The 18,911-nt window shown below is 36.9% G+C and overlaps 1 protein-coding gene across 6 annotated transcripts in view; it reads right to left on the minus strand.

Annotated features, from left to right (window-relative positions):
• Window positions 1–18,911, minus strand: part of N4BP2 (NEDD4 binding protein 2) — a 59,131-nt gene that overhangs the window by 9,158 nt on the left and 31,062 nt on the right. For 4 of the 6 annotated variants that reach the window (XM_085223282.1, XM_085223279.1, XM_085223280.1 and 1 more), the window contains exons 5-16: window positions 16,996–18,208; window positions 16,003–16,127; window positions 14,747–14,835; window positions 13,811–13,887; window positions 12,411–12,566; window positions 8,951–11,253; window positions 7,952–8,037; window positions 7,179–7,221; window positions 4,065–4,309; window positions 2,505–2,623; window positions 1,031–1,166; window positions 709–894 (exon numbers count right to left, since the gene is read on the minus strand). In XM_085223282.1, the coding sequence (XP_085079408.1) occupies window positions 709–894; window positions 1,031–1,166; window positions 2,505–2,623; window positions 4,065–4,309; window positions 7,179–7,221; window positions 7,952–8,037; window positions 8,951–11,253; window positions 12,411–12,566; window positions 13,811–13,887; window positions 14,747–14,835; window positions 16,003–16,127; window positions 16,996–18,208 (4,778 nt within the window). The remainder of the gene's footprint in view (window positions 1–708; window positions 895–1,030; window positions 1,167–2,504; window positions 2,624–4,064; window positions 4,310–7,178; window positions 7,222–7,951; window positions 8,038–8,950; window positions 11,254–12,410; window positions 12,567–13,810; window positions 13,888–14,746; window positions 14,836–16,002; window positions 16,128–16,995; window positions 18,209–18,911) is intronic. The other 2 variants (XM_085223283.1, XM_085223284.1) reach the window with 2 other exon arrangements.

Below are 18,911 nucleotides of genomic sequence, written 5' to 3' on the forward strand. Positions count from 1 at the left end.
CATGTATGCTGAGAATCGTGGTTGAATCAAGACTGGATTGCCTGTGTTCCACAGCCAGAGTTTACCATGCTGATCAGCAGAAGATCTACGTTCCAGGAAACAGATGAATGGCAAAAAGCATGGCACACTACAGCACATTATCCTGATAGAGAAACAGCTTGTACCCATACAGACATATAAAATCAGGACAAAAGACAGCTGACAGTAATCTTCCAAAGACCTATTAAGGATGAAATAAGCACCATTCTGAGGCAAAAGATCACACTTTAATAATTGTATGATTCCTAGAAAATACAAGAGACCTGTCTAGAAACAGTTCCTCATCAGTTAAGAGGAGTTCCAGGGACATTCAGAGGATTCAACAGCTAATGTTTATTGCACTCACATCATGCATTAGTGAACCTGGAAAGACCATTTTGACACAAATCTTGGTGCTTACGAGTATGCAGATGAGAGAGTGCACTCTATGGGATATTTAGCATATCTAAGCACTTGCATACGATCTTTCATAAAGTTTCACACTGAATTTGGTTACATCAGTTTCATGTGTCAGCATCATTACTAACAAATCCAAGTTTAAGCATAAGGCGATTCTCAAAATACTGAACAAATCTATCAACTGCAGTAGGCACAACTTTGTTATCGCTTCCAATCTAGTATTTATTTATGTCTCTACAAGCAGAAAGAAAGCACCATATTTAAGTTTACCTGACGTGCATAAAATGCTGCCACAGGCTTCATTCCCATGTGATAGGCCTCCCCAGCCTTTTTCAAACACTCCTGCCTCTTTTGCTGGTGATGAAAAGCTTCTGCTCTAAAGTCATCATACTGTGGATATTCATATTCTTGAAATATTTCACTCAAAACATCATCCTCTTCCTTAGCTTTTCTTGCCTGTAAAAATTTGCAATGTTGAAGATAAGAATGTTTTCTAGGGTGTTTTTACTGCCATGGCTTTGGATACACTTGTAACTACTATTTGAAATAATAATAATAATAATAATAATAATAATAATAATAATAATACCACCTTCTCCCGATTCTTTGCAGCACTGTATGAAGAAACAATTTCATTTCGCTGAACACTTTCTTGAGCTATAACTGTTTTTACAGGATCTGCCTCCAGAACGCAGTTCAGAAATTGTTCGGTCTGCTCTAAAGAATAGCTGTAAATGATAAGTAAAATCTGTGACTTTCCAAAGATATTATTAGCTGGTACTTTTATTAAAATACACATTACAGACCTTCATAGTGTTACAGATACAAATGCCTATGAATATAAAGCACTAGAATCGAATTTTCCAGCTTATTACAAAAAGACTTTGTCAAACGTATTGCATTACTGACATCAATGCACAAGCAATCTTACTCATCTGAGAAGTAATTGAGGGGCACTCAAACACAAAAAGGACAATTAAATAGTAAAGTAAATTGCATCATATCTTAATAAAACACACACATCCATTTAGAAGTAAATGCTGCTGTCTGGGTTGCATAAGTTATTTTATCTTAAATCTCCTCTGGACTGTGTTAAATAGTACAAACTAGCTTAAAACAGCTCAGTTTTCTGAAACTTATGCAGTTATTGTATTTCCAGTCAATTTTTTGTTAAGAAATTTAACACAGTAAGAATCGAAGATACTAGATTACTTTTCTAGTAAGTCCTTTTTCTTCTTAATATTTTTCTTGCTGTTCAGTAAGCAGACAAGAGGAACATTGGTAAGAAATAGATTTTAGGAAAAACAACACTATAACAAAGATTTCATATGTGAAAAATAAGAGAAATATTTAAGCTGTAGAGGTGGATAAACAATTTATTTTAAACATTTCACAAGGAGAAGTTTTGATAATAACCTGGGCAAGCGGAAAGACTGATAGATAGGCATGCAAATCTGTGTGGAAGGATAGACATTCAACTGGCCAAGGAAGAAAAAAGGGAAGTTTCTCATGAAAAGAAGTTCAGCTCACAGAGACTTTAAGAAGGTTGCCACATACACCAGAAATATAATGCAGAAAAGAGAAACAGAATGCAAGCAAGAACAGAGAGGGCCAATTCCTTCATTGCTGCTTTAGTAACCAGGAAACTACTAGCAGCTAACATCAGGCAATAGCAGCTTCTCTCTTGGTCTGGATGCTATCTGCTGTGCAACCACCGTTACATCCTTCGGCAATTCATCCCACTTAATTTACACCTCAACTCTAGAGCAAATACACAGTTCCACTAACTGCAGCCAACAGTCAGATACGTACTTCTCCTGCTGAGATAAGCCGTCTATTCTTCAAATGAAGAATCAAGTGTAACATAATTTCAGTATTTTTTTTTTTTTAAGACCAGTTACTTTTGCCATATTTAAATCTACAAAAGTCATGAAATGCCAGTTCAAAAAAAAAAAAAAAAAGGCAATAATGTGGAGAACCTTAACTCTTGATATTTAAGGCAACAAATGTGCACTACAAAGTAATACCGAATAGCAGTTTTACAAAGAACTTTAAAGACTTCTTACTTATTGTCCTTGAAGATATCCATTAAGAAATTTTGATTAATAGTCGGAAACATCTCAAAAAGTTGCTTCTCCTTCAGTTTAGCAGCACAATCTTTTCTAGCCACAGAAGGAACACGTTTCTATCCAGAAGACAAAAGAATAATATTCAAGCTCATGATTAGAACAAAATACAGTAACAGTGGAACCAGCTATAATGCTATTTGTTAGGATTTCAAAAAAAATATTCACTCAGTAGTTACACAACCACAGCAATGATAACACATCAGTATCAGCCTGCCACACTGATTTGATGAGAAAAAAGGATAAGTGAGTTGTACTGCACACCACTGCAGTTCTCTGCAGTCATTTGAAGTGATTCAATTGGAGCTGGCTCATAACTTGGAAGATGTAAAAGAGCTACCTTTAGAAGGACTTTCAGATTAGGAATGCATCTGATGCTAGCCTATCTGGTTCAAATTAAACTTTTAGGAAGTTCACCTCTACTCAGGAATCTGCAGAAAGTAATACTGAGAGGTTGGGATTTGAAGCCATGTTTTCTTACCAAACAGAGGAAACAGTGCTGTCCTAGCGTAAATTATCTGAAGTTACGGTGTATTAAATACATCTGTAAAGTTGCATGGAGAATAATCACACATACACATTATAATTACACTAATTATAGCCCAATATAAATTGATCGTTCTGATCATCCCAATACTCAGACTGCAGAAAAAAAAAGTTGTCAAAAAAAAAAAGCCAAACTCCATGAATCCAAACCTGTGGACATCACATTACTGTTATCAGTAAGCCACATGCATGCATTTTAAAGAAAGAATCCACAAGCCATTCTTTCAAACTACAGGCTAATGGCATCCAAATTTCTTTACTGGTAGGAAAAAAATTCTCTTTTTCTAGGACAGCTGTGTATCAGAGACAACTACCAACAGATCTGCCTGTTTTGAATTGCCCCATAGTAGAGGGCAGTATTATGCACACACAACAAGGCAGCATTTGGGAACTGCGTGGAAAATGCAAAACAAAAATCTCTGCAAATACTGTTATTTTCTGACAAGTCAGTACAGAAAACCACTTGAGATTATCCTCAAATACTTTAAAATAAGTCTCATTTGTTAGGAATGTTGTGGGTTCTTCTTAGAAAAAATATTAACAAATTCAATTTCTAAATAAACTATGCAAAAAGCTAAATAAGAAATTGCTGATATTTCTTTCCTATTAAAAAGTACAGGAAGTCACACCAATCACCTCTCTCTTTTTAAATGAGCCATGAAAGAAACAATCAAATGCAAATGCTAACCTGTATAGTGAAAAGCACCATGATCTGTTTGTGAAACAATCAGAATGTTACATTTTAAAAAGGAATTAAAAAAAAAAAAAAAAATCAACAAACATTTACCACAAGCAAATGTCTGTATCACTGCAGTTAATAACACTTATGGACATGCATTTATTTCTTGAATTCTGGCTGTAATAAGCAGCACAAAGATGATCACTACATAAGACATTCCATTTTACTAATGGTAATGAATCATACAATCTGTATAAAAACTGTGATACTCATACCAGATCCTCTTTCTCCTGCATAGCTATTTCTTCAGATATTATTTGTCTGAGAGAAACTTTCTGAGTTCGAGCATTCCAGTGATCCATAAAAGGAAAAATTTCTGATGTTGCTGCTTTTTTAGTCTGCGTTTCGTCAGATGAGCTTGAAACCCAGTTCATTCCTTTCTTCTGCATTTTATTGTCTGCATTTTGAGATAACAGCATTTTTGAGTCATTCATATCTATCTGCTGAATCAATGTAGAACCTTCAAAAACAGTAAAAATGAGGTGACAAGTAAAACATTAGTTTATTTACACAAGCAAAGTCAAAATAATTAAGATGCTTTCCAGCCTAGATAGAATCATAGAACCACAGAATTGATCAGGTTGGAAAAGACCTTTAAGATCAAGTTCAACCTCAACCTAACCATACTACCCTAACAGCCCACCAGTAAATCATGTCCCTGAGCACCACATCCAAACAGGTTTTAAACACATCCAGGGTGGTGACTCAACCACCTCCCTGTGGGGAGCCTATTCCAGCTCTTAACAACCCTTTTCCTGATAGCCAACCTAAACCTCTCCTTGCACAACTTGAGACCATTTCCCCTCGTCCTGTCACGTGTCACCAGTGAGAAGAGAACAACCCTGCTCTCACTGCAAGAAACCTTTCAGATATTGGAAGAGAGCAATAAGGTCTTCCCTCAGCCTCCTCTTCCCCAGACTAAACAGCCTCAGTTCCTTCAGCAGCTCCTCGTAGGCCATATTCCCCAAGCCCTTCACAAGATTTGTTGCCCTTCTTTGGACCTGCTCCAGCACATCAATGTCCTTTCTGTACTGAGGTACCCAAAACTGAACAGAGTATTCGAGGTGAAGCCTCACCAGTGCCAAGTACAGAGGCAAGATTACTTCCCTAGTCCTGCTCACCACACCATTCCTGATACAAGCCAGGACGCCACTGGCCTTCTTGGCCACCTGGGCACACTGCTGGTTCATACTCAGCTGACTGTCCATCAGTACACCAAGCTCCCTGTCTGTCAGGCAGCTTTCCAGCCACTCCTCCCCAAGCCTGTAGGGTTGCCTGGGGTTGTCGTGATCAAAATGCAGGATCCAACACTTACCCTCTTGAAACTCATACAGTAGGCCTCTACCCATCATCTAGTCTATGCAAGTCCCTCTGTAGTGCCTTACTATCCTCTAGCAGATCAACACTTCCTCCCAACTTGGGGCTGTCTGTGAACTTACTGAGAGTGCACTCAATCCCCTCATTAAGATAATTGACAAAGATTGTTAAATAGGAGTAGCCCAAGTACTGAGCCCTGGGGGACACCACTCATGACTGGCTGCCAACTGGATTTAATACCATTGACCACAACTCTTTGGGCCCAGATATCCAGCGTTTCACCCAGCAGAGTGTATGCCAATCTAATCCATGGGCAACCAGCTTCTCCACGAGAATGTTGTGGGGGACAGTGTCAAAGGCTTTAATGAAGTCCAGGTAGACCACACTGACAGCATTACCTTCATCCACTAAGTGGATTGCATTGTCTTAGAACAACATCAAGTTTGTCAAGCAGGATCTACCATTCATGAACCCACGCTGACTGGACCTGATCCCCTAGTTGACCTTTAATTGATCTCTGATGGCTCTCGAGATTATTCATTCCATAACTTTCCCTGGCACCAATGTGAGACTGATAGGTCTGTAGGTACGAGGATCATCTTTCCGGTCCTTTTTGAAGATGGACGTCACATCTGCCAGTCTCCAGTCCACTGGGACACCCCTTCTTAGCCAGGACTGTTGAAGGATGATGGAGTGTGACTTGGCAACCACATCTGCCAATCCCTCAGCACTCTAGGGTGCAATCCATCTGGCCTCACAGATGCAAACACTTGTGAGTGTCCAGCTTTTGAAGGGTCTATTCTGCTCCCCATCACTATCTTCCAGCACAAGGTGTTGTGTGCCCAGAGAACAATTAGTCTTACTATTAAAGACTGAGGCAAAGAAGGCATTAAGCACATCAGCCTTACCCTGATCCTTGGTCACTGTGTTCCCCTCTGCGTCCAACAAGGGATAGAGATTCTCCATAGCCCTCCTCTTCCCGATAATGTATTTACAGAAATATTTATTGTTGTCTTTCACCTTAGTGGCCAAGTTCAATTCTACTTGGGCTTCGGCCTTTCCAATTTTCTCCCTGTACAGCTTCACCTCATATTGGTAATCCTCATAAGCTGCTTGCCTCCTCTTCCAAAGACCATAAATACTTTGGTCATTGTTAAAAAAGGATACTATTATTGTAGAAATCAACCTTTCTTACTTCTATTTTCCAAAGACAGTTTGATCATCTTCACCTACTTCCTAAAAGAAAAACCACCAGATTCCCCAGATTCATCAAATTTTCAATGTACCTTGCACATACATAAGGATATGTTTTTACAAGATAATTACTGACTTATGTATTTATATGCTTACAATGCTTAACGTAATGACAGATGCCTCCTAGGAAGTTGTGCTAACAACACTGATTGGCCATTCAAGTGGGGATTTTGCACCTACACTGCAATCCAAGTCTCTACCCCAATTGTATATAAGAGGGCTGAGATGTAGACAAACATTTTTTCTTAGGAAGCTGAGTGACTAGAAACTAGATTGACAGATTTTAACACTACCTGAATAATGACATGCATCTTCCTGCAATAAACAAGTAATCTGAAAAGGACAACAGTGTGTGCATGTTGTAGTTGTGACCTCCTTCCCTCATCACCTGCAGAAATATTCCTCTGTTAGTAATTATCTTGCTGCATCTTTTCTTCCCACAGAGATAAGAGATGTCCTATCAAACAGCTGTTTCATCCAGCCAGAGCTTCTCTAAATTCTTGCCAGTACACAAAATTATTTGTTTTTCCCCTTATCTACCTAGGATCGGTGATGCTGCATACAATTAACATTTGTTCTACAATTCTGCAAAATAGTGGTAAATGAGAGCCAAGGTCAATAAATTAAAGCTTAGCTTAATGATCTGTCCATCATTCTTTAACAATAAAGTATTTGAAATCTTACTAAAGTTTAAAATAATTAAATGAATTTACAATGTTTTTGTTTTTTGTTTTTTTTACAGTGAATACGTAGCATACCTTCTGCAGACAACTTCCATGATTCATCTCTCCTCTGACGCTTCTAAATGAAAACAGTAAAAACGTGACTGTTAATAAGCTAATAAATTAATAACATAGAAATTCACATTGGAACTATGCAAGTTTTTGCTTCTAGGCAAATCAACTGTAAAATGTTTCACAGTATTTGTCAAAGATTAAATATTTTAAAAGAAATGCATTTAAGAAAAATATTTTAAAAGTGAAATTTAAAAGATAAAGATATTTGCAAAAGCACAAGCTTTAGAAACATTCCCCACCACTAACATTTCAAAACTGTGTTATCCCAATGTGTAACTAAATAAACCAAACAAAAGCATGTCTGAAGAGAAATCCAAGTTTCATGTGTTTATGTTGAAATGGAGATAACTGAACTCTTCAACCAACATACACATAGATGTTTTCTACACACAGTAATTCATAAAATAACTTTTCCTAGATGTCAGAATGTCATAAATGATTTTTGGCTTGCATATATTTTATCAATCTTGTAACGTGATTTCATACTATGGCCCTTCATTTTCAAGGCTCCTGTTACATGATGACACACTGGTAACTAGTAGTCCACCCCTTCAATTGTCTTTCTAGAGCTCTTCCCATTACAACATATCCACATACTCCACACAGTTCACAAAATACAATTGTATTTTATCACCGATCTCACAAAGATATTTACACCTTACACAAATCTTTAGGCCAGGACATACAGACAAATGGTCTGACACAGCATTTCACAGCAAAATAAATCTACCTACCTGAATAGATTCTTTCCATTTTTCATGAATCACTTTTGCCAAATTCAGATCAATATGAACCACACAATCCTCAGCAGTTAGTGATCCTTGTGGAAGAAAGAAAGTACAGCCATCAGAGCATACTACAAAATCTTATCCACGCACAGAAAGTACAGTAGCCTAGTACTTATTACACTGAATTCTGGAGGTTTTGCACAAATTGTCATTAACAACAACAAAAAAAACACCTTCAGTAACTACACCAAGTTTCAAAACCCAAGGTTTGTCATTGAATTTCTTCATGTAGAAAAAGTTTGCACCCCCTGACATTCATTGATACTTGCTGAATGTTTATCAAAGAATATATATACATACATCTGTTATTTTTTTTTAGTGGGTATGCAAGGCAGAAGCAGCCAAACCCACCAATAAGTCAGGCGTCTAGGGTTTCACATCAAGTAAACTTTAGGATAAAAGAAAAAAGGGAAAGAAAATAAGTTATATCTCTCATGTTTTCGTTCCTTTCCTTTTCTATCAGTCTATGACTTTTGTATTTTGATGCACGTTCAAACTGCTTATGGCTTTCTTCACCATAATAAATCAAACTATTTTTTTCCTCCCATTTTATTTTCATTTAAAAATAGACTTAATTTTCTCTTTAAACTATTCATATTCACCACTTTAGCTGATACCTAAAGTCTTTTTCCCCTTCTTTGTTTTTTCCAAACCAGTAATGATGTACATCTTCCTCACCATCTCAATATTCCTCAAAGGCCTGTGGCTCAAAAGGCAAACAAACCAATGTATTTTCTTAAGCTTTTAAAAGTATGTGTATAAAAAGACACAATTAGAATGTAACACTATTGGATTTATGTTTTACGTCATGCTTGGCTCAGTTTCGTTTTTAGGTCAACAAAAGCCAACGAGTATCGTGAAGAATTGTGCGCATGCATTCTAAAACAATCAAGCGCAATGGAAAAAAAAAGCACAATGAAAATATGGAAATAATTAAGCCCATACCTGCATCAATGCCAACAGGCCCAAATATTTCTTTCAACTGGAGAGCCAGTTCAGGAGGTAACGTTAGTTCTAGGCTATCTATATCAAAGGCTGCAGACGATACTGGTGAAGGGCTCTGTATCTTGGCCTTATCTTCATTCCTGCTCAAAGTTCCACTTTCCTCTTTACCAATGATCTCCCCGGAACTCCCCAGATTTTCTCTATCAGCCTCCAGTTCTTTATCATTCCTAGAATCTACCAACGGTACATCGTCCATATCCAGTAACAAAGGCATCTCTTTGGCATTCTCCACATTGCTTTCCGAAGAGTTACTGTCATTTTCAGTAGTTAATTTTGAATTGGTAGTTGTTTTAAGAGCATGAGATAAAGTTATGGGTACGGATAAATCTGCATCAACTTGTGAGTCTGAGAGCTTATTCATCACTTCTTCAACAGGACTCTCAGACTCCATCTTTTGCATTCCAGAAATGGACTCATTGACACCTGCTGAGTTGCCTGCATAGCCTCTAGGAGCTGTATCACTGGAATTTTTCAGTTCCACTGAATCATTCAACAAGATAGCAGTAAATGAGTCAGACACACTAGCATCTGTCACAATTGTCTCAGTAGCTCTACTTTCCTCAATGCTGACTGATGAGTTCTTATCTTCTGAAGGATCAGAAACATTACTAGCCCCAGTGATTTGCTCTATGTTTGTGCAATTTGCACGATTCTCATCATAGTTGGTATTTTCCTTGAAATCAAAGTCTGCAACAACTGGCTCAGCTTCTTTTACTTGAAACCATTCAGTATTAACATCTTCATGTAACTTTTCATCAGAGTCTAAGAGTAGACCTGTGGCCCAGTTTATGTCTTTGTTACATCTTTCATACAGATCTTTCACAGCTTCAACTGAAAATGAATCAAAGAGCTTACACAGCATGTTTAGCTTTTCAGTCTCATCAATATTGATAAGTTCACTTTCTTCCACGAATGTACTTTTATCATATGTAACTCGATACGGTATTTTTTCCTGAGAACCTGAGGCATTATCCATGTCTTTGGGTTTGAAGCCATCTAGTCTGCCATGCAATACTTTGACAGTCTCAGGAAAAAGCATTTTATTTTCTAATCTCCACAGGAGAGCAAAATCATGAGATTCGGTTTGTGAATGGCTACTTATCTGTCTACACGAGCATGCATCTTGTTTCTCTTCTGCAGAATTAGGCACAGACAACTGTTCTTCTTCTTTGGAGTGGGGCAAATTATTGTTTGTAAAAGTGAGTGCTAATTTGTGATGTTTCCTTGTTCTCTTGTTTTGCTGGTTTTTTTTCTTAGCAACTGTTTCACTACCTATCATTTCAGGTTGGTGAAAATGCAACTCCTTCACATCCTGTTCTACAGTGTCCACAGGTGTCCCACGAAGCACATCTACAGTGTCAAGAGCACTTCTATTAACATCACCTTCAGTGTTTCTACCTTCATCAGACTGACTTAGACTTGTCTTCCTCATTCTCCTTGACCTTTGTTGTCGCTGTTCTAATGATACCGGCCAATGTCCCACTATTTGCAGGTCTGGTGCAACTTTATCTGAACTAACAGAGAAACACCTAGAGGTTGTATTTTCTCCCTCCTGACCTTTTACAACATTACAGGTATCAGTTAGGCCAGCTTGCTCTTTACCTAATTCAGGATGCTGACTGGGAGTTTTACCTTCCCTATCACTCTTCAGGGAAGATTTTTCTAGCCTTCTAGTTCTTTTAACTCTCTGTCCCATCGTTTGTTGTACAGGCCAGTCACCCAGAAAGTTCAGCAGCTCCGGTTTTTCTGATGCCTCCATAGCTGAGCTGCTTGGTTCTACTACATTACTTCTTTTTGTTGAATCTGACTCCAAACCTATTTCACTGTTTTGTTCAGATTCAGTCTGAACTTTGAGAATGTTGTCATTACTGTGTTTCTCAACTCCTCCTCTATGCAAGCGTACAGTTTCTTCAGTTGTGATTATATCAGTCTCATCCATTTCTGTTTCAGTAATTTCTTCCATTCTTTCTCCTTCTTTTTTTTTTCTCTCCAAGGGCAGCTCGTTCTCTACATAGCTTGACAAATCAACATCCAAGATATCTTGAACGCTGTTGTTCTCAGTATTGTGTTCCACTGAGTTATATTCCATTTCTTTTTCCTCTTTCTGATAACTTTCAGGAGCACAATTACTTTCTGAAGTTAGAGAAGAACTGGAAAGAGGTTTATCATCTTCAGGTAAATTAAGAGGCTCCAAATCAGAAGCAGAAGGTTTGCTTTCCTTTTGGGAATGTGCCTCCCTTTCTCTGAAAAACAAATTGGAATTAAGAAAAACCTACTTCAAACTTTCTTCAAGCACTTGTCCACATTTTTAATTTTGGCTTTGCTATTCAATAATGTAAAAATTACAGGTCATAAACCATCTTTCAAGAGAGTTAAATCATCTAGTTGAATAATCTTAGTGAGAGGAAAACAAATTTAAGATGACTTAAGAGAAATCTCAACACTTCATTATAAAAAACAATGAGCTAAATCAAAGCAGAGCTTTCTTTGGTAAGTAACCCTTTTTTAGTTCACTAAAGTGCGTAGGAATACTATCCTCCCCTGTTCCCACCATTCAGTTAGGCACTGGAGCACTTTGCTACCACATTTCCTCCTTTGTATCTGCAAAACTGGTAGCTATTCCTTTATTTAACAACTGTTGCTCTCTCCCGATTGTTTGATACTAAACTAGGAAAAAAAAGAAATAAACTAGGAAGGGATGTGCCATTTCACATCATATCACTTTTCAGAATAAACAACTCCCCATTAACCATCATTTCCTACTTGATTTCAAATTTGTTCAAGAAAAAAAAAGAATAAAATAAGATTTCCTATGCATTGTGATAAGGCATATAGGAACATTATTCAGATTAGCCATTACAAAATAATCTGTGTTTACGCTTAACATAAATCTAGGTAATCCTATATTACTATATTTGAGAGCAAGTTGGTAATTCATTATGATTGCACAAAACATCATCTTACACCAACAGAGAAGCTCCAACTGTGGCTCGCTTGTATTCTGGATCACATTCTTCCGAAAAGCATTTTATAGATTTCAAGTGTTTTCTATTTGCAATATACATCCAACAGCATATATTTAAGGTAGGAGAACACAAGTTAACCAAGACTGGTTTACTAGATAACTAGATAAAGATAACACAGCTACATTGAGAGATTTTCAAAGAGCATGTATTTGCTAGCTAGATCTCTTTACTGTTCATTTCTAGAAATCTTGTAATTCCTAAAAATTCAAAAACAAAACAAAACAACCTGTAGAGTATTTCCTTTTCTGTTATTCAACTGATCTTCAGAATGTGTTTAGTGTTCAACATCATCATCCAGGCCTCGCTGCTATAAAGTATTATTTTTTTGCTTTTCTTTTTCTTTTTAAGCTACAAATCTAATAAAAGAATCTAACCTATGACTTTCCTCCTGACAAGGATCTTCATTCCAAGCAGTAACTTCTGATTTTTCTGGGACAGAAGACTCCAAGATTGAATTAACAGTAAGGCAACGTTCATACTGCTCCAACATTCTCTTGATCTTTTCTTTAGATACCCCATGAATATTCCGCCTATGGATTCGAAAAAAAAAAGAAAAAAAAGAAACATTTCATATTTGTGTATCAGAATAGACTAAGAGAAGGGAATGACTTGTGGCTACAGAAAGACTAACTAGAGAACTCAGGGGACCAAGACAAAAGCTGAAACAGCAACTCTTACTGTATTAGTGTGCCAAGGCAGTCAAAATGGGGAGACTCAAATTCCTGCTCCGCTTGACATCTCCCTACCCCACCTGGTGGCCCTATTCTGCAAGAGGATGTTTTGCTTAATACTAAAATCTAATACCATACAATTAACATGCTACAAATAAGCATCAGAAACACATCACATCAGATCTAGATAGTGATACAGGAGGTCAAACTGGGTAAGGGAGATTTCTGAATTCCCCTCTTCCTTCACTGGCTTTTCTAAGCTAACAACTCCGTGAGTCTTCAGGCAAAACCTATTCACTTATTATTATGGACACATACCCATGGTCCTGCATTTTCACCAACTCTGTTAAATACCAGTTAGCAACATGTTCTAGGTGGAATTACTGCAGAACAAGTGAGACCTGACAAAGGTAGCAAAAAGGAATTGAAGGTGGAAGAGAAAATCCTAACTGATCTCTAGCACCATAAGAAGGCTGGACTTTCCTTCCTTTGATCTAACCATAGTTTATTCCAAAATGATTCCCATTTGTACCTGCTTTCTGACAACGAAGTCTGCAAGGACCAAGAGCTAGTATTTATGTTGAAGGTTGCCCAGCAATCAGTGGGTGTTTGGTTACTGACTCAGAGCTCCTCTCAGTTCAAGAGACAACATAACCTCATCTAGGCTTGGGATCAAGGAGCTCGTGTCATCATGACAAGATACGGCCAGTCAACAAGGCACAGGTGATTTCTACTGAACCCACACGTTTCGGTTCTATTTTAGGAAAGAAGATAATGTTCTTCACCTCCCTTGAAGAGTGGTCAACTTAAAGCTAAGCATGCAAATACAGATGACAACACATAATGAAATCATAGAATAATTTAAAGCGAAGGGAACCTTTGGAGGTCACATCGTTCAAACTACTTTTCAGCCAGAATAGGCTGTAACATTTTGGATGTACCTTGTAACTGAGCATCCACAAGCTCTGTGAAACCCCCTTCAGTGATTGACCATCCCAAAGTTTGTTTTTCTTTTCTTAAACTTATTTTACGTAACCAAAGTTCCCAAGCTCCAATTTGTTTATATTTGCAATCTAATGTGAAAATTTCCCTTACATTCTTACCTTTCAAGTTCTTTCGGCTTAAACTTCCACCATGTGTCTGGCTCTCGAAACATGACTTTATACTTGAACTGCTGAGCCTGAATAAAAATGATATAAAATAATACAAAGAACATATCAGATGTGTAAAAAGACATACAACATGCACAGGCTGCTATTTTTTTTTTAAAGTTGCTTATTGTATTTTTCAAAAACAGTTACATATCTGGAATAACATTTTCTTTCATAGATTCACTTCTGATTAGATATAGTTATGTTAGTAGATATGTTTGTTGTTTTTTTTTTTCCTCAGTATGCTTACTTACAGTAATATTAGATGTGTGCCAAGGTCACAGTAAAAATAAATAAAATACAGTTACTACTTTCAAAGTTGCATGTCCTCTGAGTCAAGATTGCAGCATCTCATCTTTCCAGGCATGGTATGCGTGCATTTACAGTCTCTTACAGAGAAAAGCCCACTGCTTACTTTCAGAGCTGGCCAGAGGCAAGTCAGTTCCAAACAAGCAATTCAGTTACACTAACATAGCTAGAGCAGACAGCCTTCCCAAAATCCGGGAAACTTGAGCAGGCTGCAAGTAAACGGTCATTAATATGCCCTATTCTCATTAGTGCAGATTACATTTAAAAAAAAAAAAAAAAAAATTAACTTGCTGTTTTTCTGATCATATAGAAGAGGAACAGAACCTAGTTTCCCCAACAAAATACATTTTTACTCTTAAGTACAAAACATTTAGATTTGTCACTTGGAAACCAGGTCAGCTCAATATGCAGGCATGTGCAGAACACGATGTTGGGTAATAATGTTTCATGTAACATTTCTATGACTCCAGACTTCTTTGTGACACAATAGCTAGACTGAGAATGATAATCACATTTTAAATCATATATTGACAAAAGGGTCAACAATCTCTTTCCACATGGATCAATCACAATACTAACCAAAACAACATAAGGCTTCATCTCCCATGCTTGTATGTTTGTGTTGTCTATAATTATAGGAGAGATTTTCATTTCAAATGCTTCTTTGGCTGAAAGACACACACGTACAAAAAAAAATAATAATTAATTTCATGATAATAGACTGGACATTACACTATTCTCTAAACACGTAATAATAATTGAATAGATAATCCACAATGATTAATTACTAAGTATTCTTGCACAGCTTGATCAATGTGTTCCAAGGCCCTCTTATACCCCCCTCATTTGTACAGCTACTGAGATATGACATTATTCTTTTGAATTAATAAACATATGATAATCAAGGAATGAAAATGCAGATGTAAAATGCAGCAGGATGACTAATCAATCAGTAAATCAAACTAAAAAAAAAACTACATGATCACCTTAAAGTGGACTTCTTTGTTGCATACAAAATTCTTGGCTTTATAACAGTCTTAAGATTAGTCCACTCTGTAAACTGTATAAGATATGAAAAATCAAAATAATTATTTTTTTCATACAAAGTAATAAAATGTTTAGAATTAATAGCTTTGAAATACAGCACCAAGTTTCTGTAGCTATGATTGTTCAGACACACTGTTACCAAGTTATTGTCAAATCCCACATTTCTTTTTAGCCCATTTTTACACAGATTATAACTTTTGACAGTGTAGAAGTGATCATGGATGAAATTTAGCAAACAGAAGCTTTAAAAGAGTTGTTCATAGAAGAGCTTAGTGGAAGTCACTATAAAAAATACACCAATTATGAAAAAACAGTCATTTCAGTCTAATTCTTATAAATTTGTTTTAAATTTGACAGCAAATTAATGCTCAAGAGAAAAAAAACAGCAGGAAAGTATCTGTGTAGGTGTTATTTGTATCAACATTATCATTACTTATTGCATATGTGTCCATATTCACTCATCTTAATCTCAGAAGAAATACTCCCAGGAGATAGCACAGGCTGCCACTCCAGAAATGAGACTGACACCAAAATACATACCATTGCAAGAACTGAGGTCAAAATAATGTTTTGACAAAGACATTGGTATTCTCAATTGCAAAACACACAATGGACAGATGATATCTGAGTTTGTGCTCAGACTCTTTAATCACACATAATAAAAAATAATTTTAAGATGAAGTAAATGCCAATCTAGTGACACAAGCATTACAAAACAGGCAACTTCTTAAGCAGCACACAAGCGCTGAAATGTAAATGAGCAAGTCAGTCTATTATGTATTTCTCACCTCGTTTCCTGTTCCACTCATGTGCTTCCCCTAAGCAATATGCATCATAATGGTATTTTCCACATTTATAAAAGTAGTCATCAGTACTAAGAATAACTCCACCTGGGTTATCTTCCAGTATCATCCTGTGAAAGATGAAGCAGTAAGTAGTTTTCTTCCCTTCTCCTCCCCAGCCCTGCTACTTACTATTATACATACATGTAAATCATTTCTTGCTCCAAACCAGAAAAAACAGAAGCAGCAAACTTAGGTAAGGGAAAAGTTACCCTTTTGGTAAAGATGAACTGTACCAATTTCCCTCCTTTACCAAATGCTGCAGATATCTAGGGAAAACAGCTGATACAGGTTCCCTGCAAGTCTCATTTAAAGAAACCAGAGAGAATTTTTTCCATCTATACCTTGTGTCCATACTTTCATATGAACAAAAACATGCAGTCTTAGTTGCATAAAATATTTCAGATACCAGACAGAGGAGACTAAGCACAGCCTGGACTTCTGGAGAGCTAGAAACGAAATAAAGGGTTCAACCTCAACACATACTACTTGTTTTTTTGTTTTGGTTTTGTTTTTTTTCCAAAAGAAATTCAAAAGCAGAAGAACTTCTACCTACTGAAGAGCTTGTATATTTCCATCTTTGTTACTGAAAGGAAACACTTGAAACTGACAGGAACTGGATTAACACAGTTGACTCAAATACTACTGAAATGACTCTTCGTTGGCATAAAACTCCATTCCAGACCTCAGACCAGTGACAGAAGGCAAAGCTAATTCCTCTTAGTTCTCTTTTCACTAGAGGTCAAGGAGCTGAAAGTAACTTTGCTCTCTCCAGTAATTATTACTCATGTTGTTGTATGGACCATGTATTAAATATAGCATGACAATTAAGGTTTAATCATAGCTATTTACAAATGTCAGAAAATTGTCTTTGCCTGCACTAAATCTTTTAGACAATTAAGCAACTTCTTTCATAAGCTCACAATATAGATGTTCTACCTTGCCAAATATGATTTTCCTGATCCCGGAACACCTCTGAGAAGAACAAGTACTTGACCTATAAGGTGCATCTTTTTTCTCATCATGTGACAAACAGGTGGCTGCTGTGCTTGCGAGAGGTTCAATTTTGAGTTTCTATCTTGATTTTCCCATACCTTCAGAGAAGGGCTGCTATCCCAGGCATTTGGAACCACTGGAGAAGAAAAAACAAGTCCTTTTTCCAATGTCCTATAATCTGAAACAGGTCTCCACTGTCCTGGACTGACAGCCACTGGAGTTACAAAGCTGTGACTTCCACTGGACGGATAAAATGCAGGAGCCATAAGGTTCCATTGTTGCTGAGTCCGACATAATGGTGTAGAAAGACTTAAACTATAATTCTGCTCAGACTGCTGAAAATCCTTAAGTTTTGGTGTTTTGAAACTGGATTTTTCAAGAGAGACATAGGCTTCTGGAAGAGAAGTGTTGTGACTGTCACAGGCAGTCATTAACTCCCTGTGCTGTTGCAGGCACTGTGAATTCGGTTCTTCAGTGATAGCTACTCCAAGTTCCAAAGTTCTTTGGGAAGACTCACCAGAAGCAGTAGTTGCACTTTTACGGTCTGAAACAACATGCTGTGCCTGATCAGAATTTCCACATGACATTTTTCCATTTGATTGTTTACAGGCTTCTGAAGCTATATCATGGTGAACGTATATTTTTGACAAATCGGAAACCCCTAATGCTTGTGCAGAAGTGTCCGATGCAGCTGGTGAACTTGTCTGGATGTTCAGCTGATTCACTGGTAGTTGAGAACAGCAGTTTTCCAAAATCTCATTACTTGTCGCTATTTGGTGTGGAAAAAGCAGAACATCGCGACCCAAATCTGATTCTTCCCACTCAGGAAATTCCTTAAAGCCATCATGTTCACATACAATTTGGTCATTTGCAGAATTAGGCAATTCGTCACTCAAGCTGCATCTCTGAAAAGCATTTTCTATTAAGGAATCCAGTTCTTCAGTCAGCGGCATGTCAGGTGATAAGACCTTTTCTTTTTCTTCTTCAGAATTACAGTGTTTTGCAGTACTTTCCCACATTCTTTGATTTGGAGCAGATCTCCGCTGATTAACAAGGGCTAATGACGATATCATTAATCCAAAATCCGAGTCTTTCAAAGATGCTGCTCCTTCAGCATGAGAGGACAGTTCTAACAGATAATCCATAGCATTTTCTACTGTGGAATAACATTAACAAAATTAACCATAGTCAACTGAAGAAACGCAGGCTGATGTGATTATAGTTTTTTACATCAAGAAGTATTTATCACAAGTAAAGAGACAATCAACAGAGTTCACTAATTCATCTGTTAACGTATCTTCTGCACCCTCATCATCTGTTTCTCATTAGAGGTAAAAAACAGAACTGAAAACAGACATATTGCAAAATAATAACATAATATGCATTAAAATGACTAAAGGAAATCATGTATAAAAATGACTAAGTTTAACTGAAAAATAAAACAACCAGACAGATCTGGATGTTTAAATGAATACTTCTAATCTAAATCATTTAAGTGAAACACTGTGAAATGGAGCTATTGAGAAGAGATACAAGTATAAAAATTACTTTCATTATGACTAAATCCAAATTAAAATGTCATAGTAGTCTGAAAATTTCAGTATCCTCATTAAATCTTTGTAAAGTCACTAAATGGAGTATATGCCTATGAATAACGTGACCAAAAATGAAAAGATAGCACAAGCAGCATCAGAGCACTAAAGCTAAGCTTCTACTTTTCTGAAGTACAATGCAGCAAAAACAAACAAACAAAAAAAACACATTATAATGAACTTAAGCTTGTTTACTGAATTCTCCAAAAATCTTCTAGACAAAGCTGTCGTTTTCATAAAACTTATTAGACGTATAAGCATGAATCA

Source organism: Meleagris gallopavo, chromosome 4 (assembly GCF_905368555.1).
Source record: "Meleagris gallopavo chromosome 4, MGAL_WU_HG_1.1, whole genome shotgun sequence".
NCBI lineage: Eukaryota > Metazoa > Chordata > Aves > Galliformes > Phasianidae > Meleagris > Meleagris gallopavo.